At 35.8% G+C, this 22,347-nt stretch overlaps 5 protein-coding genes across 5 annotated transcripts; 4 read left to right on the top strand and 1 right to left on the bottom strand.

The window, feature by feature from the left end:
* The first annotated feature begins 2,135 nt into the window (after positions 1 to 2,135).
* On the top strand, positions 2,136 to 3,788 carry LOC103872677 (NEP1-interacting protein 1). Its single transcript, XM_009151136.3, has 5 exons — positions 2,136 to 2,575; positions 2,722 to 2,900; positions 2,991 to 3,074; positions 3,156 to 3,323; positions 3,394 to 3,788. The coding sequence occupies exons 1-5, from the start codon at positions 2,416 to 2,418 to the stop codon at positions 3,514 to 3,516; spliced, it is 714 nt and encodes a 237-aa protein (XP_009149384.1). The 5' UTR covers positions 2,136 to 2,415; the 3' UTR covers positions 3,517 to 3,788.
* Positions 3,789 to 5,047: 1,259 nt separating this feature from the next.
* On the top strand, positions 5,048 to 8,341 carry LOC103872601 (pentatricopeptide repeat-containing protein At4g35850, mitochondrial). Its single transcript, XM_009151062.3, has 13 exons — positions 5,048 to 5,259; positions 5,404 to 5,545; positions 5,633 to 5,795; positions 5,920 to 5,985; positions 6,071 to 6,168; positions 6,304 to 6,421; positions 6,514 to 6,720; positions 6,820 to 6,896; positions 7,148 to 7,241; positions 7,460 to 7,525; positions 7,646 to 7,723; positions 7,815 to 7,916; positions 8,008 to 8,341. The coding sequence occupies exons 1-13, from the start codon at positions 5,232 to 5,234 to the stop codon at positions 8,104 to 8,106; spliced, it is 1,338 nt and encodes a 445-aa protein (XP_009149310.1). The 5' UTR covers positions 5,048 to 5,231; the 3' UTR covers positions 8,107 to 8,341.
* On the bottom strand, positions 8,306 to 10,143 carry LOC103872509 (ras-related protein RABB1b). The gene is made up of 6 exons (XM_009150960.2): positions 9,898 to 10,143; positions 9,691 to 9,830; positions 9,409 to 9,491; positions 8,855 to 9,059; positions 8,713 to 8,781; positions 8,306 to 8,623 (listed from the first exon to the last, which is right to left on the bottom strand). The coding sequence occupies exons 1-6, from the start codon at positions 9,941 to 9,943 to the stop codon at positions 8,531 to 8,533; spliced, it is 636 nt and encodes a 211-aa protein (XP_009149208.1). The 5' UTR covers positions 9,944 to 10,143; the 3' UTR covers positions 8,306 to 8,530.
* A 1,152-nt stretch (positions 10,144 to 11,295) lies between these two features.
* On the top strand, positions 11,296 to 14,056 carry LOC103872417 (aspartyl protease family protein 1). Its single transcript, XM_009150848.3, has 10 exons — positions 11,296 to 11,834; positions 12,047 to 12,182; positions 12,273 to 12,508; positions 12,582 to 12,806; positions 12,885 to 13,020; positions 13,092 to 13,165; positions 13,239 to 13,338; positions 13,424 to 13,481; positions 13,563 to 13,634; positions 13,704 to 14,056. The coding sequence occupies exons 1-10, from the start codon at positions 11,512 to 11,514 to the stop codon at positions 13,934 to 13,936; spliced, it is 1,593 nt and encodes a 530-aa protein (XP_009149096.1). The 5' UTR covers positions 11,296 to 11,511; the 3' UTR covers positions 13,937 to 14,056.
* A 427-nt stretch (positions 14,057 to 14,483) lies between these two features.
* Positions 14,484 to 18,378, top strand: LOC103872339 (la-related protein 1C). The gene is made up of 6 exons (XM_009150729.3): positions 14,484 to 15,634; positions 16,059 to 16,563; positions 16,634 to 16,760; positions 16,850 to 16,940; positions 17,414 to 17,485; positions 17,782 to 18,378. The coding sequence occupies exons 1-6, from the start codon at positions 15,188 to 15,190 to the stop codon at positions 18,037 to 18,039; spliced, it is 1,500 nt and encodes a 499-aa protein (XP_009148977.1). The 5' UTR covers positions 14,484 to 15,187; the 3' UTR covers positions 18,040 to 18,378.
* Positions 18,379 to 22,347: the final 3,969 nt, after the last annotated feature.

Below are 22,347 nucleotides of genomic sequence, written 5' to 3'. Positions count from 1 at the left end.
CTTTCACTTTTCAATCGATTGTCAAAAAGAAAAAACTTTGTGTAAAATGCTAAAAAGTCATGCTGAATCTCAAAAATAACAAAACATCACGAACACACCGAATATATTAGTATAACAAATCGGCCAGTTTCATGACACTATAACCCCACTCTCAGTACGTATTAAAATACATGTACATGTACATGACACGCAACGCAACCATGTATCATGCATACGCTTAGATTTGAATTTAATCACTGCAATACTCATGGGACCAGCTTCTGAACCAGTGAAAAAAATGCTTGCAATAAAATGATATCGGGGAAGATATTTTTTCGTCGATTTTTCGTCAACTATAGGAAACGGTGGAGTATGTATTTATAGGACATTTATCAAAAAAAAAAAAAATTATCAAAATGTATTTATAGGACGTGTTGAAAAAAAAATATGAAAAACTGGAGTCGGTTGGTATAACTTCTTTAGTCAAGCATAAAGACAATTTTATCATTTATGCCCATATCCAAAATCAATAAAATCTGAGCTATATATTTTTGTAACTTAATAAATGGTGACCTAAATTTGGCTATTCGAGATTGTTATACAACAATTTTGAATAGGTTCAAGAATAAATTTCATATATCAAAACGATGCCACATTTTATGTATGGTGTACCAACATTCATTGTCTCAGAACGGTTATTAATTTACTATTAATGATTTTTTAAGAACATGCATGGTATACGTGGAAAAATATTTAAGTATATCGTTAGCAAAGGGATTTTCGAAAGTCTTCTAAGAAAATCTACATCTACGTTTACACACACAACACACAAGAAAAAATGTACATCTACACGTATCTGGACTCAAAAATAATCCTGAGTTCTCTAATTATATATTTATATGTTGAAAATTGATTTTCAGCATTAAGGTACAAGTGAAAACAACGTATCAAAATATAAACGTGGTGTTTTGCATGAAATCCTACAAAATGTCTGAATATAAATGGATTGGTAGACCACGATACATACCTAATAGATATACAAATGGCAATACAGAAACGGTAAGAGAAAAGCATTTAAATTTCCTTGAAAATGCGTACACGTACGTAAATAACTTTATACGTAAAATACGTATGTATGATATACAGTCATATTTAATATTTAGCTAGCTTATCGCTTGCACGTACAAATATTATCTGATCCATTTTTTGTGTAGTATAACAATAAACTATTGTTCATATCAATGGAACTTCCTATAAAAGGAAAGGCAAATCAAATAAGTTTTTCTTTTTCCTAATCAACATTATTTCCGCGTGGTAATTGAAAGTGAGTTATAAGTTATAACTAACGAGTAATTGTTGTCCTAATCCGAGAGTAAATGACTGCCAGAATAATATGATAATATAATACTGTAATATATATGTTTCTTGTATTATATGTCACCAGGTGCCCAAGATCATCAGGCAACCAATATTACGTCAAAAACCTTTATTGTGTTTATAAATATTATGTCATAAGGAGTATTTGCTAGTATTAATTATCATAGTACATTGATAATATGTGTATAAAAATTCATAATAAATAAATAAAACGCAAAAGACTAAAAACAATATATCTAGTTTTAGCAACAAGATTTTCAGTTTTATGTAAGTAAATAAAGTAATTTAATAATACATACTATATTCGAACTATAATAAATTAAGTTTTTCTATACACTAAGCAAGTGATTTAAAAACATTTCACTGGGTCATAACTCATAGCTATAATTTCTAACTACTAATTAGTACTCTCTCTCTCTCTCTATTAATTTTAGCTAAAAGCATTAATATATATAAAAAAATACATTTAAAAAGAATCATTTAATATATAAATTTAACTAATTATAAAAATCTTACACAATTTAGTTAGTCACATAATAATCGATAAATACAAAATCTATATTTAAGATGTTAACTACTTATATTTTAAAACAAACAAAAAAAGATTTTAAAAACTATTTATACCACAAATCAGAGGGATTAATTATACGTTTTGTAAGAGTATTACAAAAAGGTAATATCCGAATATATAAATTATAAGTTAAATATTATTATTATCTTTTCGCTCAGCTGAGCTTGCGCGATTTTTATATAAGTCGTGTATTTTAAACACACTGGATCATGGCGCAGGGAAAGAGCCTAGAATTTACTTCACCTACTTGAGGTAAAATATCTCGAGCAGAGCTTTAATTGCAAGTAGGCCAGTCATCGGATCTTCTTCTCTCTTAAGAGCTAAGCAATAACCCCATCTCTCTCCCTCCCTCCCTCTCTCTTGAATAAACTCTCTCATCTCTCTTGAATAAGCTCATCTCCTCAGTTTTTTTTTCTTTCTTTCTTTCTTTCTTTCCCGAAGCGGTTTGGCTCTCCTTCTTCTTGGAAGGTTCTGAAACGAAACACAAAATGGCATCTTCTTCTAGATCCCAATCTGGGTTTTGTCCTCTCTCCCCGTGTCCCTCTCTCGGTAACTTCGTCGAACGGATCAAAGACGCGTGTCGTTTCCTCGTCTCTGCTGTTCTTGGCACAGTCCTCTCGGCGATCTTGACCTTCTTCTTCGCTCTAGGTCCGCCTCTCGTCCTCTTCTATGCACATTTCAAAACTTGTTCTTTCCGTCTTTGTATCCCAGTTTAGTCACTGTGGGGGTGGAAAGTATGTTCCTTTTGGATTGATTCATTGATAAAGTTGTTTCCTTTTTGATCTTCTTCTCAGTGGGGACATTGCTTGGAGCAGTCACTGGAGCTTTGATAGGCCAAGAGACAGAGAGTGGTTTCATCCGAGGAGCTGCGGTTGGAGCCATCTCGGGAGCTGTTTTCTCTATCGAAGTCTTTGAGTCGTCTCTTGTTCTCTGGAAATCTAATGAGTCACGTTTCGGTTGCCTCCTCTACTTGGTGAGAGCTGAGATCCTTTTCTTTAATTCTTTGAAACCACTCTTTTGCTCTGTTTTAAAAATTGATTATATTGTTAATGTTTGGTTGTAGATTGATGTCATTGTTAGTCTAATAAGTGGTAGACTCGTACGGGAACGCATAGGTCCAGCTATGTTAAGCGCGGTTCAAAGTCAGGTACGTTTGATATATATAATTCCATTTCCACAATGAGATGAATCTCTCTGGACTTCTTGATCTTATTCATGTGTTGATCAGATGGGAGCTGTGGATGCAACTTTCGATGAGCTATCGAGTATCTTTGACACCGGTGGCTCAAAGGGATTAACAGGAGATATGGTTAATAAAATACCAAAAATCAAAATCACTTGCAAAAACAACTTAGATGCTTCTGGCAACAAAGACTCTTGTTCTGTCTGTCTTCAGGTATGTTTTGGTCCTAATCTCTTATTTGGGAACCAAAAATGAGTACTAATTTATTGTGTGAATATTGCAGGATTTTCAACTTGGTGAGACCGTAAGAAGCTTGCCACAATGTCATCACATGTTTCACTTGCCTTGCATAGACAATTGGCTCCTCAGACACGGATCATGTCCTATGTGTAGACGTGATCTCTAATCTCTCCCTTTCTTACCATTTGCACAGTCTCCATCGCTCTCTCCTTGACCTTTCTCTTGTTATATGTATGGTCGTAATCTTGTGGTTAGTCTCTCTCTTTATGTACAAAGAAAAAAAAGAAGTTTTGGAACTTTGAAAGCTAGAAAAACTCAACCCAAATCCATTTAATAGATTGTGTGTTGGTCTCACCAAACTTTTGAATATGGTTTGATTTTTCTTTTTTTTCGCAATATTCTTTAAGTTATGACTTGAAGGAAATACATTGAATTCTATGTGTGAAATCTGTTGGCTCGTGGGCCTCCAAGAGATAATATCTTGCCAAATCATTCTTTTTTTTCTTGATTTGGTTTGTTAATTAGCTCTAGCATTTAAGCAAACATGATTAATTACTCACCAAACACGTCATTAATTACATTGTCAGTTTTAGCTAACGCACTCATTACGTGAGACGGCCTTTCTTTTGCCAACTATAACTTGTAAACATAATTGGATATATGTTTACCAAAAAAAAAAACATAATTGGATATATGGTTTATGTTGATCAGTCCGTTTAATATTTATTTTTTACACCATCAGTCATCAGTATTTATCTGTCTTCTAATGATGCTTGTTTTTTTCCCCTTAGACCACCTCCATTGGAGGTTATTTAATTAGAACACCACCACTAAAAATAAAAAAATAAAAAAAGAGAGAGAGAGAGTAAAGAAAGGTTCTAAAACAAATGTTTTTAGAACCATTTCTAAACATTAAACCTTCCACTTGTCTTATATTTAGCATTTTAGAATTAAAAAAATAATAAAAAAATTAGCTATTTATTTAAAAAATTTACTTTTTTAGTTTTTTAGAATTCCACCTAATTTCTAATGGTTGGAGGTACTCTTACATCCTCATGATTCTTGAAGTTTTAGTAAAAAAGTTTAAATCCAAATGATCCAAAACCACAATAGCCTGTAACTTCTAGGACTTGAAAGTTAAAAGTTTCCTTTTTCCTGCAAATAATTCTATATTTAAAGACTTTTTAACGTTGTATACCTAGGACTTTTATAAAGTTAATTGATTAGTATTTAAAAATGAACCACATCTTTCTAAATCACGGGGAGTAAACTAGCACCTCTTGAGTCATTGTACAAAAAATCTATGTCTTACAATGAAAAGTGTTTTTAAAAGAAAAGTCGTCACAACAAAGTTATTTCTAACATTTGCACAAGACTTGGATGAAATAAATGTTTGAAATTCGTTTATCAAAACTAAGTTGTTTCAGTTCCCACGGGCTTTTGTTAGTATTTTCTTGGTCAATAATTTGCACAAATTAGTTGTATTCACGTGATCTTCCGACAGATTAAAAAATTATAGTTGGGGAGGTCCCCCTACTGCAAATATCATTTTCTTCATCACACGTGGCGGAATCGCAGTTTGATAAACCGCCACGTCATAATTTCGATAATTGGTCCACAAACTAAGTCCATTAAGGGCCCATATAAACTCCGCGTTGATATTATCAAAATTTATCTTAGGCTTTAGAAAACGCGATCCGTTAAAACTAGAACCGGTTAATACCCGGTTCGATAATTTTATTTATTTTCCGGTTATTGTTAACCACCTAAACCCTGAGCTGCTATTATATCCTCTTCTCCGACGGCGGAACTCGATTAAACAACTCTCCTCCATTTCGTCGCCTCAGATTCACTGAGCGTCGCCGGAAAAGCTCCTGAGCTATGAAGTTTCTCATTCAATCAATCGCTGGTACGCTCCTCTGTACATTACCGCATAGATCCTTGCGGCTAAACCAGATTAGATCACATTTTCATTTGTCGATTGCTCGATCCTTCTTCGTCGCTACTTTTTTTTGTGTGCGTTCGATCGAATGTATTTACGTATTGCGTACAGGGAGGAATCGATCTCTGGTTCGAACTCTGGTTAGTCGGCGTTTCTTCGCTTCTTCATCGCCGGAGGAACTCGCGAAGAGAAATTACGCCAACGATCTATCGGAGTACAACTCGGTTGTTAACTCCGTCACAGCTCAGCGCAGGTTCTTATTTGGCTAGCTTGCCTTGCATTTTGTATACTTGGTTGCTTGATTGATCCTTGCGTGTGTGTACATGTTGTGTTTGGGTAGGCACTATCTGTTGAGGGATGTGTATGATGATATGAAGCTAGATGGTGTGCAGCCTACAGCTGATATCTTCCATTCGTTTGTTGTGGGAGTGATGAAGGGTGCTCGTTTAAGCGATGCTTTCTTTTTCCGTGAAGAGATGAAGTCCATGGGGATTGCTCCAGATGTAAGTAATGCTTGAGAGTCTAGTAGCAGCAGATTGAGTGATTCATTGCCCATCAATTTAGGCTTTATAGAATGAGTTCGTTCATCCGTCGCTTGTGTTGTTGATTGAGCGTTCCTTCTTGTAGGTGAACTTGTACAACTTCTTGATTTCCACTTGTGGTAAGTGCAAGAATGGAAAGGAGGCGATCCGAGTATGTTTATCTTCCCCTTTGCTTTTGTATATATATCTTAATCTTCATTCATATACCAACCTTTTGGTTTGTCTCTTTTTGTAAGGTCTTTGACGAGATGAAGAGATATGATGTAAAACCAAATGGACAGACTTTTGTCTGCCTCCTCAATGCCTGCGCTGTTTCTGGCCATTTAGATCTTGTGTAGGTTACTGCTAATAAACCGATTTGATTTCTTTTGAATAAGTTCTATGCCTCTTTTATCTATTATAAGTAAGTTATGCGCGATATAAGAAGTGATCTAACCTTTCTTTTGTATCTGACTGGAATAATGGTTAGGTATGCGATAGTTCGAGATATGACTGCTGCTGGTGTTGGTTTGAACCAGTTCTGCTATGCAGGACTCATAACTGCTCACCTAAACAAGGAGCCTAGACCAGAAAATCTTTCCACCAAGGTAACCTGCGAAGGTCTCCTGTTTGTATTTTCATTTTAGTTTTTTTCTTTTCTTAAAGTAGGTTTTCTTATATCCTTCCTTTTTCTCAAAAGATTCTCGAGTTGGTGGAGCAGTCAAAAGGCTGGTCATCAATTGATTCATCAAGGAAGAGTGCAGAGGATATGATGTTTAGCATCAGTGAAGAAGAGCTGTACAATGTTCCGACCGCTGAATATTCCCACAGGAGCAGGTTTCTGCAGAGGAATTTGACCGTGTACCACGTAGCATTCAGTGCGCTCGCTGATATAAAGGATGTACAGGTAAGATGATTTGTGTTTATTCCAAAATGTCCTTCATTTGAGGGAACGTTCTGTTGAGGGAGTAACAAAAGCATCTGACCAAGTAACTCTTAATGGCAGGCAACGGAAGCTCTTCTTGAGATGCTTAAGAAGGACGGAAAAAATACTGATACTTATTGCGTGATACAAATTATGAGGTACAAATAATAGAGCATGCAGTATGATTATTTGACTGACTATATTAGACTTCACTTTTCTTTGTTGGTATTTAAGCCCACAAAATCAATTAGCCTAGTATACATATGCGATTATGTAGTATACATTTAGATGTTATAACATTTGTGATTATCATAGGTTTAGTTACCAATTTAACTTTTTGTTACTAGTATATTAACACTATAAACTCTTTGGGAATCAAAGCACGCTTATAATATCAGCATCTTCGCAGGTGCTACCTACACTCGAAAGACTTTAAAAATGGTGTCAAATGGTTTCAAGATTACATGAACTCAGACAAAACCCCTGCCATGGAACTCTACACGGTAACTATCCTCTGAACTCATCATTGGTGTTTCAAATTAAGTACGAAGAGGAAACTTGTTCTTAGTGCGGGAATGACAACTTTGATAAAACAATTTTATCCTTTTTATAATCTTTATTCCCAAGAAATGTCCATATAACGCTTCTCTGTCCTGTTTTGCATTCAGCATATCTTTGGGTGACCTGTCTAAATTTTATTTGTTTTTGCTCGCTTCTACAGACTCTTATAGAGGGAGCAATGACAGATTACACCGAGGAAGGAATGAAGATTGCTCAAGAGACTCTGGTAAATGCTTATAGTCTCGGCTGTACTGAAAGACGAATCCATGCGATCTGAGTATATGGCCACTGGCCAATGATAGAGCCTTTGCCTGTAGAACTGACGACAATTAATTCATAAATGCAGGTCAGCATGAACGATCGAAATTTCTTCTTAGATGCAAGAACTGGAAGCAATCTGCTACTCAAAGCTGCTGGTGAAAAGGTAAGACTCTTTGGAAACAAACAAAAAATTGCTGTAGAGACTTTCGCTTAGGGATAGTTAAAAACTCTGTTATTTTATTTTTTTTCGGCAGACCGGAGGGTACACGGTTGCCAATATGACCTGGGATCTTATGCAAGCTCGGAATATTCCACAGACACTAGCTTCTGTTGAAGCTTACTACAAGGGACTGAAAGTAATAAAATTTAAGAACCCTTTTCTCTCAATCTTCGAAGGATAGCATTAGTTATTGATGTGGGTTTTTTTTTGTGGTATGTGCATCACAGGAACGTGAAATACCAGAGGATGATCCGAGATTGATGCTAGTAACGCGTACATTCAACACCCTGAAGCGTCAGCAAGGGACATTTCTTAATCGACGTTAAAGCACAAGGACCAAGAGGACAGTTTCTTCGTTTTCTGCCTTTATTTGATTATCATGACCTCTGTAAACCTTCCCGGTATGCCTTTCAATCAGTCCTTTAGATGAATAAGGAGACTTTTCATAAGAAGAAACTTCAACTATAGGATTCTTCGGATGTTAATCTGATTTCAAATTACTCTTGAACCTTGAAGATCTTTGTCTTTACGTTCAAAGTAAGAAATTAATTTAAAAGATGACAACACCTGTTTGGTTTATAAAGATCAGGCTGTGTACGATCTCAAATGCACCAGTTTGGTATTTTGGCAAGGAAGATAAGAGAAAAAAAAAAGAAACTATACAATCTGGTGTATCCATTTGCAGAGATTAATAAAAGCAAAAGTAGTTTATGAATCACCAAATTACATGAGATACATCATGAGGTCTCTTTAACCACAACAGCCACCTCCCTGTGCTATCGCACCGTCTCTTCCTCCAGCTGCACCTTGAGGACGCCCGTAACCAACCTTTATGCCCGATGACTGCAAAATCCAAAGATATTTCAACTCATTGTAACACAAGAAAGGTCTATTGATTCACAAGATTACAACACTAGAAGATGTTAAGTTACCTCGTTGGATACATCAAAGACACCGTCCTGAATATTCTGGAGGATCTTTCCTGCAGTCTTTATGAAGGCCTGTAGATATACATACGCTACATGTTAATTTCAGTAAAAGGAAGACGAAAGAATTGTAAGATGGTATCATTACCTCCTCAACGTTCTGAGCTGTTCTTGCAGAAGCTTCTAAGAACAAGAGTCCATGTTCTTTGGCAAACTGTTCTCCTTCCTCCTTGCTAACAGCTCTCTTGTGAGCAAGATCGCATTTGTTCCCAATCAGCATAATACTCATGTTAGGATTAGCATGTTGCCGAGCATCCTCTAACCAGCTCGCCAGATGGTTAAACGTCTCTCTCCTAAAACCAAATTAACAAAACAGACTTTTGAGAACAAAAAGATCAAAGAATGAAAAGCTCCAATGATTAAACTCTCCAAATCCATCTTTTTCGGTCTAATGCTCTTCTCAAAAATCCAAAACAATGGAGAAATATAATAATTTTAGTAACATTCCAAAAACCAATTGTTTTGCTTAACATTCCACTGAAAGAGAGCATCGCCAATATCATAACCAAGAACTTTAATCACAACTAACAGTTATATCCTAAGATCTGCCTGATATTCTAAGCTTAACAGTTTGGCCACAAATATAGAAGTGATAAATTCCAAAACCTTGCACAAAAGAATCATGAAAGAGTAGTAGTAAACCTGGTGATGTCGTAGACAAGTAAAGCTCCAGCAGCTCCTCTGTAATACGACCTAGTGATGGATCTAAACGACTCTTGTCCAGCCTACAACCATCACATCTTTCGTTAAATCATAAAAAAAAAAAAACATAAACAACACAAACACATACACTTAATAAAGAACCGTCGTGTTAATCATTAACTTTCCAATTATAAATAATCTCTCAATCAATAATATAACCTATTGATTACGACAATTAATAACCTAACTAGACGAACGAAAGCAAAAGATATCGAATCGTACGGTATCCCAAATTTGGAGTTTGATAGGACGACCATCGACGGTGACCATACGAGCACCGAACTCGACACCAATGGTGAGATCGTGGACTGGCTGGAACCTCTTATCAGTAAACTGCAGAAGCAGGCACGATTTCCCCACACCTGAAACCGAAACCCAAAATTAGCAACCAAATCGATAAAGTATGATCGGTGGTGGAGGCTGGCTCACCTGTGTCGCCGATGATTATGTACTTGAAGAGGTAATCGTAAGACATGGCTCGGCTCTGATGATGTTTTCGAAGAAGAGATTGAGAGTTACAAGTCACCGACGCACGCGCTTTGTCGGTTTTTTATTTGGCGAGGTTTCTCGATGGGGAAGTTATCTATCTCCTCCTCCTCCTCCTCATCTTTAATACTACTATCTTTTTTACTTAATTATTAAACAATAGAGGGACCCGATGGAAAAATATAATATCTAAAAAGATCGTATATATCCTATAGTTTATTGAGAAAATATAATATATTGTTGGCTACACGTATTAGAGTATGCAGTTCATTCACCGTCCAAAATTTATGTTTTCTGTGGACACGAGACTTGTATATATCACATTCATTGGTGGTGCTTGTACTGTGTTAATATTTTATTAACTTTTTAGAAGCAAAAATGAAAACGTATCTCTGCAACTGATTAGAGGATTGGTAATTATGCACAAGCTGTCTTAATCCAACTAAATAGTTTGATAAATTGGTTTAACATATAGTAAGATAACACCCATAGATCAACTCGTTTCATGTAGCCTGACTAAAATTGTATGTTTGGCAAAATTTTAACCCAACTTGGACAGCATTGTTGACGGAGTGTGGTAGATAGGCCCGGCCCAACAAATTTGTTGAAAGAAATTGTGCTTTCTATAGTCCATGACCCATTTTTTAGTGGATTAAAACCATTTCTAATGGTTTACTAACTTTTTCTTAAATAAAATAACTATATAATCTGGTTGATTCAATGGTAATAAAAATAAAAAAATAAACAAGTTATTCTATTATAGAGTAGAAACAAAGCTCTAATGGAATATATTCTATTTTAAAATATATTTTATTATGAAACATATAGTAGGTTGAAAATGTTCTAAAAAGCTTATTCTCAAACTCAACTTCGATTGGAAAAATTACACGGTTACAAACTTACACCAAAACCTAATCTGGACACAGAATCTATTTTCCAAACCATTGTAAAATATTTATAATGTAAAACTATATTTTTTTATTCAGAATACAATAATTTTAAGTGACTTTTGCAATAGAATAGTGAATAAAAAATAAATATATTATTCTATTTATGAAATAAACTCATTTTTATTTTTTATTTTATTTTATAACATCTCATTTTTATTTTATTATAGAATGAAAAATTGAATAAAACTAAAGCATTTTTTATTCTAAACATCATTTTTTACTGAGAGCATTACATTGGGTTCTTTACAGCAAATATATCAACTGGATCCACCATCATCACTTTATGCATTAATTAATAATCATCATTCATGGGATTAAGAAGTCAGAATAAAAACAGAAATTAGCAGAAGGCGGGACCCACTTTTTTTCCAACACATGGACTGTTACTCACTCACCTAACGAAGAAGACGAACAACAAAAAATAGATCTCTCTCTCTGTTTCTCTTCCTCGCAAAGTCTCCATCTTTTTTCTTCATTCCTCAAAGTACCTAACTTCGATTTTCAATTTACTCCTTGATTTGTACCAATGTCATGATTTTTCCCGAGAAAAAACCTCCGGGAAAATAGCACAATCCTCCTCGAGCTCCCATAGAAGAATCGATTCACAATGTCGGCGTTTTTCTTCAAGAGCACTCTCTTCTTGATCCCGATTCTGACGCTGCTACTCACCTCCCCGAGCAGCTCCAAAGCTCGAATCTTCACCTTCGAGATGCACCACCGTTTCTCCGACGAAGTCAAGCGCTGGTCCGACTTAACCGGACGATTCGGTAGTACTTTCCCCCCTAAAGGAACCTTCGAGTACTTCAACGCCCTCGTCCTCCGCGATCGCCTCATCCGCGGCCGCCGCCGCCTCTCCGATTCCGAATCGGAGTCGTCCGCTCTCACTTTCTCCGACGGCAACTCCACTTCTCGCATCAGCTCCCTCGGATTGTAAGTTCGAGAGATTCTCTGTTTTCCAGTGATAAAGTCTGATCCTTTTTTTAATCTTCGGATTGTAAGTTTCGATTTTGCTCTCAGATTCTCTGTTTTTAAGTGATAAAGTTTGATCCTTTCTGATTGTAAGTTCGATTATGTTCTCAGATACTCTGTTTTCAGCATAAAGTCTGATCCTTTTTTACTTGTTTCCATGTTTTGATGTTAAGTTTGCACTACACGACGGTGAAATTGGGAACTCCGGGGATGAGATTCATGGTGGCGCTCGACACAGGGAGCGACCTCTTCTGGGTCCCTTGTGATTGCGGCAAATGCGCACCTACCGAAGGACCTGCTTACTCTTCTGTAAACGTCTTTTTCTTTAACTTTACTCTGCTGCTTACGTGTCTTTTACCACTTTGATTGATTCTATGTGTGTGTGTGTGTGTTTAATAGGAGTTTGAGCTGAGCATTTACAACCCCAAACTCTCGAAAACAAACAAGAAAGTCACCTGCAACAACAGTCTATGCGCGCAGCGTAACCAGTGCCTTGGAACGTTCAGCACTTGCCCTTACATGGTGTCTTACGTCTCTGCTCAGACTTCGACCTCTGGTGTTCTCATGGAAGATGTTATGCACTTGACTACGGAGGATAAGAGCCCTGAGCGCGTTGAGGCGTACGTCACGTTCGGGTTAGTAGCAGCAGCATCTCTTCTTGTGTGTTTTCAGTTTACTGAAATAAAAAAAATGTGGGAATGTGAGCAGATGTGGACAGGTTCAGAGCGGTTCTTTTCTTGACATTGCGGCGCCGAATGGTTTGTTTGGTCTTGGTATGGAGAAGATATCGGTTCCGAGTGTGTTGGCGAGGGAAGGTCTGGTTGCTGATTCGTTCTCAATGTGTTTTGGACATGATGGAGTTGGGAGGATCAGTTTTGGGGATAAAGGTAGTTCTGATCAGGAAGAGACACCTTTTAATCTCAACCCTTCTCAGTAAGTGGTGGTCTCATTCACTACTTTTATCCAATGTTGCCAAGAATGTAAGTAACCTTGGTAAAATTTTAATTGCAGTCCAAACTATAACATCACGGTGACGAGAGTGCGTGTAGGGACAACTCTAATAGATGATGAGTTTACAGCTCTGTTTGACACTGGCACATCGTTTACTTATTTGGTTGATCCCATGTATACATCAGTCTCTGAGAGTGTAAGCATTCTAAACGCCATTATAGTTCTCTTGTTTTGATAACTCTTATGAATCACATTTGTTGTCTACAGTTTCATTCTCAGGCACAAGATAAGCGCCATTCACCGGATCCGAGGATTCCCTTCAACTATTGCTATGACATGAGGTATGAGTTTGTATGCTTCTTTGTCTCCACCACTCTTTTCTAAGCATTTTTTTCTTGTGAACTATGTGATTAGTTCTGAAGCGAATGCGAGTTTGATACCGAGTTTAAGCCTTACAATGAAAGGAAACAGCCACTTCACCATCAATGATCCTATAATCGTCATCTCTACGGAGGTCATTCATTAGTCTCTCTCTCTCTCGTTACTTCTTTCTCTATCGGTCACTCTCCTTCTCAACAGAAGATTTGCGTTTTTCACAGGGTGAGCTTGTCTATTGTTTAGCCATCGTCAAAAGCTCTGAACTCAACATAATCGGACGTAAGATCAGTTTTGCTTTTCACGGATCATGGAACATCCTTTAGATAATGATCTCACGTTGTGTGCTCTTTAATGAAACAGAGAACTACATGACTGGATATCGTGTAGTATTCGACAGAGAGAAGCTCGTCTTAGCTTGGAAAAAGTTTGACTGTAAGTTTCCTTCCTCTAATGTTTTTGCTAGAAACACTTATTTGTGTATTGACTTATCTCTTGACGCAGGCTATGATATTGAAGAGACAAAGACAACTCTTACCGGAGCAAACAAAACGGAGGCGGTGGCTCCGGCAATGGCAGCCGGGATAAGGACTCATAATAACAACTCCTCAGAGGAGCTACACAGAACAAACCAAACCAACTCCAAAAGTAGCTCTTCTTCCTCCAACCAAAGATTTAAAACAGTAACGCTATGGTCTTTCTTCAGATTTTTGTTCATATTATTTCCACTTTTATAGAGTTTGTAGTAGTAATCTTCTTAAAAGTCACACTCCAAAACACACATTTTGTTTGTATCATAATGAGATTATAGAGATCAGCCTCTTCAGGAAAATATATGTTCTTCCACTCCTACTACTCTATCAACTCTTAGCTTTGACAGTTTCTTACACATATCACTCTTGTCAACTCTATTAAAACATTATTGTCCGACAACATATACAAGGCGTAAACACGATTGCACCAACACGAGTCCATGACCATGTCTGTACAGATATTTGTATTTAACAGAATGTTTTGTATACTGTTTTAAGAAATGTTCAATTTGGTGTAACATTGACATTCTTTTGGTCAGCAACCATATACAATGATTTAATAGTCAAGTTAATTATATTCGAAACAATACGAAGTCTTTTTTCTTAAACTAATAAATAACAATTATCAATAACCATGGATGTTTTCCCCAAAAGTCAATAACCATGGTCCATGATATATTCACTGCCAAAACTGTCTAAGATTATAGTTAGTAACATTTATAAATGGTAGGTACAACAAATCTCCATCATAAAAGTAATAAATTTAAAACTTTGAAAATATAATGGTCAATATTTTTATTATGTAACGTTAGAACAGTAAGAAGAACCACATCTCCTGAACTAATTTTTAAAAATTATAAAAAGTCAAATGTTTTATTTCTAGTTTCGTTTTCCACAATACAAATACCAATCGTTTAGTGACACGTTTGATGATTGTCTACTTACTAACGTCAACAATCCTCTCAAAGGCTCACCAGCCAATAAGATACAGAGAAAGAGAGACACTGTGTTTTTCTACTGTGTTAAGACAAAGGGTAAGTTAGTAACTTACTACTTCCACGGCAACCGGTAAGCAAACAAAAATCAAAACGGAAAAAGCAAGGAAAAGAAGAAAATGTAATAAAAATGGAAATATATATAAAAAAAAAGAATAAAAACGGAAGAAAACAAAAAACTAAAGAGAGAGAGAGAGAGAGACTAGACTTGCTCTTCTTCATCGTCTTCTCCTTCTGCGGAATTAAATTTTTGTTTTCGGAAAAAAAATCTCTCTGTTTCCATTTTCGTCGTGCATTTACTCAAATCATAACACTAAACTCTCTGAATCACACGGAGGCTTCGTTGGATTATAATTATTCACCACTAACTCTCTTCTTCAGGGTTAATAAAATCGATTGTTTAGATATTTTACTATCGATCGGAGCTCATTAGCAAACCCTAATTTTTGCCCCGTCGACGATGGCCTCCGCCGCTTCCAGTGACTCCACCTCTTCTTCCACGAGCGAGAATCGCCAATCACGCCGTCCCTCTCCGTGGAGTCAGATCGTCCGCGGCGAATCCGACCCGCCGACGATCTCCTCCTCCGCCGCTGCACCTTCCTCTCCTCAACACAAAGCTCCGATTGATCCGGTTCCTTCTGCATCCACTGCTCCACTTGCTCCGGTTGCTGGAGACGTTAGATCGGAGGAGTCTGGTGCTCAGGGCAATGCTGGGAAGAAGCCTGTTTGGAAAAGGCCTTCTAATGGGGCCTCGTCTGAGGTTGGTGGACCTGTCATGGGAGCTTCGTCGTGGCCTGCTCTCTCTGAGACTACCAAAGCTCCTTCCAGCAAGTCTTCCTCTGATTCGTTGAAAAGTCTCGGCGATGTAGCTTCTTCGTCATCGGTGGTGGTGGTTACCGTTTCTCAGGTTTGATTGATTCTCATAACAATTGATTAATGGCTTTGTTTGATTGCTGAAAGTATGTAACTTTTCTATCCGTTTGTTGCGAAAATGACTAGAACTGTGTATCGTAGAGATTGATGAAGCTTCTTTTGTGTGTGGTCGCTATCAACTTTTGATTTTTCTCAGTCTCACTTCCCTTTGTTGAGATAAATCTTAGCTAGCTGTTTGTCTAAGTCGTTACTGTTGGATTCTTACTGCAATGTATCGTCATGTAACATCAGCATCTGTTTAATATCTTCCTATTGGATTGCAAATGCAGTTTTAAGCCACTGAGTTCTGTAGCATCAACGGATATGAAACTCTTTAGATGTTTCTTCTGTTCAAAATCTTTTCTTTTGGATTTCTAATGTCAAAATGCTTCTTTTTTTCAATGTATGCTTTGGTTTAGGGAAATTCAAATGCTTCTGCTCCTGCACCTAAGCAAGGTGGTCGTGCAAACCCCAACCCAACACCATACAACTCGCGCCAGAGATCATTTAAACGGAATAACAGCGCTTCTGGATCCACTGCTAATGGTACTGTTTCTCAAGGTCCAGTTGTGGAAACGCCTTCACACAACCCTTCTCCTAGAGGCCAAAACCAGAGGAATGGCTCTGCATCACAACCCCATGGTGGTGGTAGTGACAACTTTTCTCCACGAGACTCGCACAGGAACCAAAATGGTAACCACCACCACCACCACCAAGGTCATGGTGGCAGGCGCAACCAGGAGCACGGGAATCAAAACTGGAATTTCAGCAGAAGCTTTAATGGGAGAGATGGGAATGCACATTCACAAAGAGGCGCCCCAGCATTTGTAAGACATCAACCTCCAACTATGCAGTCAATTCCTCCTCAGTTCATGGCAGCTCAGCCTATTCAGCCTTTTGGCGGGCCTGTGCCCTTCCCTCCTGGTGAGACACATTGAAAGATCACGTCTTTGAATTTTGTTTATTATTTTTTTCTAATGCGTCTTCATTTCAGAATTGGCATCTCCGTATTATCCCCGTATGCCTTTCATTGGCCCTCTCTCGCCTGGTCCAGTCTACTACCAAGTCCAAGATCCTCCTCTAAACGTAAAACTACAGAAGCAAATACAATATTATTTTAGGTAGTACCTTTGTATTGAATCTCTCTTTTTCGTCTCATTTCTCTTCTGAGAAGGAGTAATTTAGATGCAAATGTTTCTTTTTGTTGCAGTGAAGAGAATTTGATTAGAGACACATACCTTCGTGGGCTCATGGATGATCAGGGTTTTGTTCCGCTGCATGTGATTGCTGGTTTCAAGAAGGTAAATTACTTTCTGGATGTGCCGTCATACATGTTGGCCTGATTCACCTTTCCCACTGAGTCTTATTTATTACACTCGAGTCTGTAGAAATTGAGGATTAGCGTGTACTTGTATTCAGTCTAGTAACACCTTAGATACACTTTGTGCGGTTTTATATAAAGCTGTTCCATGCATGTACATACTCTCAGCAAATGGAATCTGATCTTTAAGACAGATGATTCATATTTAGAAGTTCGATCATGAATGCTTCTTTAGCTCCCGTATAATGTGTTTTTATAATGTTAAACTTGATAAGCTATGACTGATTCGCTGCTCGCTTGGCTTTCTCTCATCAATATTCACTGCTTTCGTTCTTCCTTCTCTTAGTCTAGTTACTATAAGACTTTGTTGCTGAGTACCATATGTCCAGAGTTTTTGTGTTATTCTCTATGAAGTGTAGCTATCTGTGTTGCCTCTTTTTTCTCCTTATTCAGGTTGCAGAACTTACAGATAGTATACAGCAAATAGTGGAGGCTCTACAAGGTTCACCATTTGTTGAAGTGCAGGTACCTCTTGTCTATATATGTCCTTTAGTGTGTAAATTTTTGAAGTACATTGTCTTTCCTTGCAAATAGAATGGTAGTGACTAAAACATTTTCATTAGGGCTTTTGTTCATTATGAGAGAAAAAGCTTATAATACTTTGGTATAACATACATTTTAACTGTTTGAAGCTGAAAATATGGAATTATTGTTCGTCTCAACTCTCAAGGCATATATATTGTATGGCATTTGGTTTCCTTGTTTGTTTTGAAATTATTTGCTTTTATTTGATTGCAAATGCTTTTGTTGTGGCTTGTTAGGGTGACAGAATAAGGAAGCGCTACAATTGGCAACATTGGTTGCTTCCTGAAGATGCGAGCCTTCAATTTGTTAATGCAGTAGCAAGCGGAGTTAGAAACTTGTCGATTGGTCAGAGCTCGGCGGATCCAATTGGTGGTCCAAGCAGCCAGTTGCAACCTGCGGGAGCAGAAAACAAAGCTGCTTCAGATGGTCAGCAACAGTTTTCTGTTGTTAATCCAGTGAACAACCTCAATGGCTCAAATGGTGCAAACCGTTGAACCATCATGTTTGGAGCTGTTGGTTAGTGTTGGACATGAAATATATTATTTTGTCCTGCTCGGAGTCGGGAAAAAACAATAATGAAGGGGAATCAAAAAAGAGAGAGTAAACGGTAAGGCATAAAACCAAAAAGAGAAGAGACTCCACATGAAAAAAGAATCAAACATTTCATAAACTTTTGCATATTTATGGTTTCTTTTCTTCTTGGTTTTGGATGTTTTTTTGGATGCTAGTAACTTTTTTTGTGTGTTAATGCTACTTTGCTACATATGATGGTCATTGACAGTTGCTTGTAAACCATTGTTATGGTCTTGGGATTCATCGGTTTTGCTTGCCTAGTACCCTCTCGAATCTGTTCCCTTAATTAATCATCAGTTTTGTTTCTTCAAAAAAAGAGATTGCTGATGAGAACCGGCTAAGCAAAATTAATTTAACTTATGAGAAGACTCGTGAATCCCTCATTCCTCAGAAAAAAAAAAGCAAAGGATTGGTAAAGTGAAGCAATAGCCAAACAAGTGTACCTTTAATCAGTCCTATTCGTAAAAGTGTACAAAGAAAAAAAGATGCTAACAAGAAAACAAGTACCAAAACGGCGCCTCGTGTTGTCGTTTGCTTTGTATTGCTTTGATGTGCATATTGAAGAAAGCACGTGTTTCTCTGCCAACGTTGTACTGTTGTGCAGGGTGTGAATCTTTGAATGGGTGAGTGAGTCGCTATGTAATTAAACAATCTTGGAAATTGTTCGGCGAGTTCCTAAGTAATTAATATCACAGTAAATAACCAACGTGTGACACAAAGTCTCGTATTTCATTTGCAAAAATGAAAAATAACACTTAGTTTCTTTCACATAACTCATAAGTTTGACATACATCGATTTTAAAATGGTACCAGATTATCGTAATGTATTCATGTATAACTGTGCGACTGTGTGAGAATAGGCCTAATAGCGTATGACCGTGAGCTTGTTTCTTGTTTAGCCTTTCACACATGGGCAAACTCATATTGAGATATTTGGTTGTCCGCATTCTAGTGTAGTTAGGCAGTTTTTCTTAAGAAAAGTTCTACATAATTGCAGCGAATTAAATTTTACGTACTAATACCTAACATAACAAGATATTCTTCGTAAATGAAACTTGACTTTACTCAGACCTCATTCTCACGACTTAGCTGAAGCCTAAGATGATCTAGTAAGTTACTACCAGTCAAGCTTTCAAAGCCATATAGGCTCTCCTTAATCTAGCTAGTCATTTGTACACAACCACAAAAACACTTCACATCTATCAAAATATTCTTTATGTTCACCCAAATGTCGAAAAATAAAATGAAACAACCCAAAAGATAACCCAAAATCAGAATTATTATTGATTCTGAAAATCCTAATTCACAAACACAAACCAAATGTATAGAAACTTGCTCAATTCTTCTTTGCCATTTCGAGATGTCAAAGTACACATATCCACATTTTGCAGTTTCCAACGGTTAGCATTCTTTTGGATCTTTCAACTCCACGTTTTTCGCTTATTTATTTTATTGCTAATTTTAGAAGTAAATTATTACGACTACTGTATATGTTCGTACAGTCTATTGACAACCTACGGACAGGTGATTATTGTACGGACTAGTGGAACTAAGAGAATCCAACGGTCATAAGCTCACGGCTCAGTCGTATTGTTCGTTGGATTCTAAATTCAATGTATAAACGAAAATCGATAAATACGAGTTTATATCATCACATCAATTCACTTGTCCTGACTTATTTTGAGTCTATCAACCTCTTTTATCTGCAGACGAGTTTACTTTTTGTGAACTATTTTACATCTCCCTCGTTTTTCTATATTATTGCATTACAAATCTTATGCTACCATTTTAATTTTACCAACTTGAGATAGTCTTAATATATCATCATGATCCATAGTATAAAAACTGAAATATGAATTTAGTAAGATGTTATTTCAAAACAATTTGGTAATAATCACAATTATACACCAAAAGCTACGCACCTGTAAACTCCTTTTGTTTCACAAAAACTGTCATTTTGATATTTTCTACACCGATTAAAAAATGACCGAAATGCATTTATGTTTTTATTAATTATACATGTTCCATCAATAGTATTTAAGATGAATAAAATTATTTTTACAATCAATGCGTTTGTAATTAATATTAATTGAAAGTTAAATTAAAATTATAAAATGATATTTTTATGCAACAAAAAATGTTAAAATGATATTTTTTTCAAAAATATAGAGAGTATTATGTATTACATGCTAAAATAAAAATAAGAACAAACCAGTTTTTATTAAATTATGAAAAGTTATTTATAATCTAAAGGCTTTAAACCGTGGGAACAATCTTACACTTGCGATTTTGGCAACTGGCAAGCAAATTATCCGTATATGTGCATAGTTTTAAAGCAAGAGACAATGTGTGGAATATCCTTAATTAAGGTTCAAATTTACTGAATACCCATAATTATGAATAACCCAAAAAGGAGTAACTTTTTAATACTGTGCGGACGAAAATACCCTTATGTTTTGTCGAAAACAAGTAACTATAGATCTATCAGCTAAATATTTACATAGCAGATAACAATCTACATACCAACTAACATATTCGCTAATAATTTCAGTATCATCTAACAATCTATGTATCAAACAAATGTATCGACTAACAAATCATATATCAGTTAATGAAACTATTAACAATTAATTAGTTATCTATTAAATAGCTCCAAATCTATTTGTAACAGCTAACACTTCATGTATCGATTAAGAATCCATTAAAATCTAAATAATAGCAGGTAAGTAATAAAATACCTACTAACGTATATATTATCTAAAAGTTGATTGTGATTCGAAATTGGAAACATTAGAATTGGGGTGAGATAATAAGATTAGCATTATGAGTGTCAAAAAAATCATAATAAAAAAATAAAGATTTGTGCTGAATTAGAAGATGATTTGAAGAATTTGTACGAGAGATAAAGAGATTAGAATACATAAAAGGGAGAAGAGAGAGATAGAGATAAGGGTATTATAGTCACTAAAAATATTTTTAAAAATAAGGTTATATGGCAAATTACATGAGTTTTTGGGTGCATCTACGCCAATTACTGTTAAAGCAAACTAAAGAGATTTGTATGTAAAATTAGCTAGAATAGATGGATTAAAAAAAACTAAAGAGATTTGATGGAGTTTGGGACAGAGCATCATCATGCTAACATCTGTTCACTCCCCAATGAGACATGACATGTCACTCTCTCTCCCTCCCTTTCATACAACTCACAAGTCTGCATAGTTTAATTTCCCAACTTCAATTTTACAAATGATTTTAGGAATATACATATATAGATATTGTATATATTACTTTAATTTCCTTTTATTCAAATGTTTCATAACTTGTTGGCTCAAATCTAAAGAAATTATCAAAATCTTGATGTTTTTTTTTTGAGAAAGGGCTTATCAAAATCTTGATGTTAACAAAAACATATCTCCCATTTGGTGTTTTATCCAACAACGTTCCAAAAATTTACATTTTAAAATATAATATGTTGAAGTATGTAATAAACCCATAAACGCTACTAAATTGAAAAATAAATTTACATAGTCGGAAAAGAGATCAAATCCAGATGTATTGATCTTTTCTTGAGCAGTAGAACTGTTGTATGTGCTCCACCTTATGGTGATGATATATCCACAACATTAAATGATCCATAGATTATGGAATGTGTGTATGTTACACAATGGCTAGACAAGTTGTGCAATATATATAGTTTTGTTTCAAGAATGTTTATATTAATAACAAAATTGTTTTTAGAAATCATGTATTACAAACATAATTGTTACACAATTATTTTAAAATATTTTTTTAGATTTAGTTGTTCTTATTTTCAAAAATATTGTTATTTTAATATTGTTTTGATATTTTATTTCGTTTATTTCATAAAATTTTTCTTTTTATTTTTTTATTTTGTTTTAGAAAATATCATTGTATATTTTCAATGTAAATTTTTACATTAAATCTTTTTCTTATCATTTTAAATGACGTATAATTAAATTATTTGTATTTAAATAGTTTGGTAATAAATAAAAATAAATTAGTATATTTTGTTAGTTCTTAATTTGCATGAAATGTGTTTACACTTACTATAAAAACAGAGGTACTATTATTTGTTTTAGAATTTGAAACGTATTCAATCAACTCAGTGGCACATATGATTTGTTTTCGCTTTTCACTAACTTCATTTATGGTTAATTTACTTGTTCGAGTAAAAAAAAGCAGACTATGAAGCTTTTGAAAAATTTCGG

Source organism: Brassica rapa, chromosome A01, assembly GCF_000309985.2.
Source record: "Brassica rapa cultivar Chiifu-401-42 chromosome A01, CAAS_Brap_v3.01, whole genome shotgun sequence".
In the NCBI taxonomy this organism is placed as follows: domain Eukaryota; kingdom Viridiplantae; phylum Streptophyta; class Magnoliopsida; order Brassicales; family Brassicaceae; genus Brassica; species Brassica rapa.
This window is presented reverse-complemented; position numbering and strand designations above follow the sequence as displayed.

Excerpts from the sequence above, each read along its gene's own strand:
- LOC103872677 (XM_009151136.3), top strand. The coding sequence starts at position 2,416 with ATGGCATCTTCTTCTAGATCCCAATCTGGGTTTTGTCCTCTCTCCCCG. Across the intron at positions 2,576-2,721 it reads GACCTTCTTCTTCGCTCTAG|TGGGGACATTGCTTGGAGCA; the intron begins GTCCGCCTCTCG and ends TCTTCTTCTCAG. Across the intron at positions 3,324-3,393 it reads CTTGTTCTGTCTGTCTTCAG|GATTTTCAACTTGGTGAGAC; the intron begins GTATGTTTTGGT and ends TGAATATTGCAG.
- LOC103872339 (XM_009150729.3), top strand. The coding sequence starts at position 15,188 with ATGGCCTCCGCCGCTTCCAGTGACTCCACCTCTTCTTCCACGAGCGAG. Across the intron at positions 16,941-17,413 it reads TGATTGCTGGTTTCAAGAAG|GTTGCAGAACTTACAGATAG; the intron begins GTAAATTACTTT and ends CTCCTTATTCAG. Across the intron at positions 17,486-17,781 it reads CACCATTTGTTGAAGTGCAG|GGTGACAGAATAAGGAAGCG; the intron begins GTACCTCTTGTC and ends GTGGCTTGTTAG.
- LOC103872417 (XM_009150848.3), top strand. The coding sequence starts at position 11,512 with ATGTCGGCGTTTTTCTTCAAGAGCACTCTCTTCTTGATCCCGATTCTG. Across the intron at positions 13,339-13,423 it reads TAATCGTCATCTCTACGGAG|GGTGAGCTTGTCTATTGTTT; the intron begins GTCATTCATTAG and ends CGTTTTTCACAG. Across the intron at positions 13,635-13,703 it reads AGCTTGGAAAAAGTTTGACT|GCTATGATATTGAAGAGACA; the intron begins GTAAGTTTCCTT and ends CTCTTGACGCAG.
- LOC103872509 (XM_009150960.2), bottom strand. The coding sequence starts at position 9,943 with ATGTCTTACGATTACCTCTTCAAGTACATAATCATCGGCGACACAG. Across the intron at positions 8,782-8,854 it reads CAGCTCAGAACGTTGAGGAG|GCCTTCATAAAGACTGCAGG; the intron begins GTAATGATACCA and ends GTATATCTACAG. Across the intron at positions 8,624-8,712 it reads TCTTTGATGTATCCAACGAG|TCATCGGGCATAAAGGTTGG; the intron begins GTAACTTAACAT and ends TGGATTTTGCAG.
- LOC103872601 (XM_009151062.3), top strand. The coding sequence starts at position 5,232 with ATGAAGTTTCTCATTCAATCAATCGCTG. Across the intron at positions 6,721-6,819 it reads CTGATATAAAGGATGTACAG|GCAACGGAAGCTCTTCTTGA; the intron begins GTAAGATGATTT and ends TCTTAATGGCAG. Across the intron at positions 7,724-7,814 it reads TCAAAGCTGCTGGTGAAAAG|ACCGGAGGGTACACGGTTGC; the intron begins GTAAGACTCTTT and ends TTTTTTCGGCAG.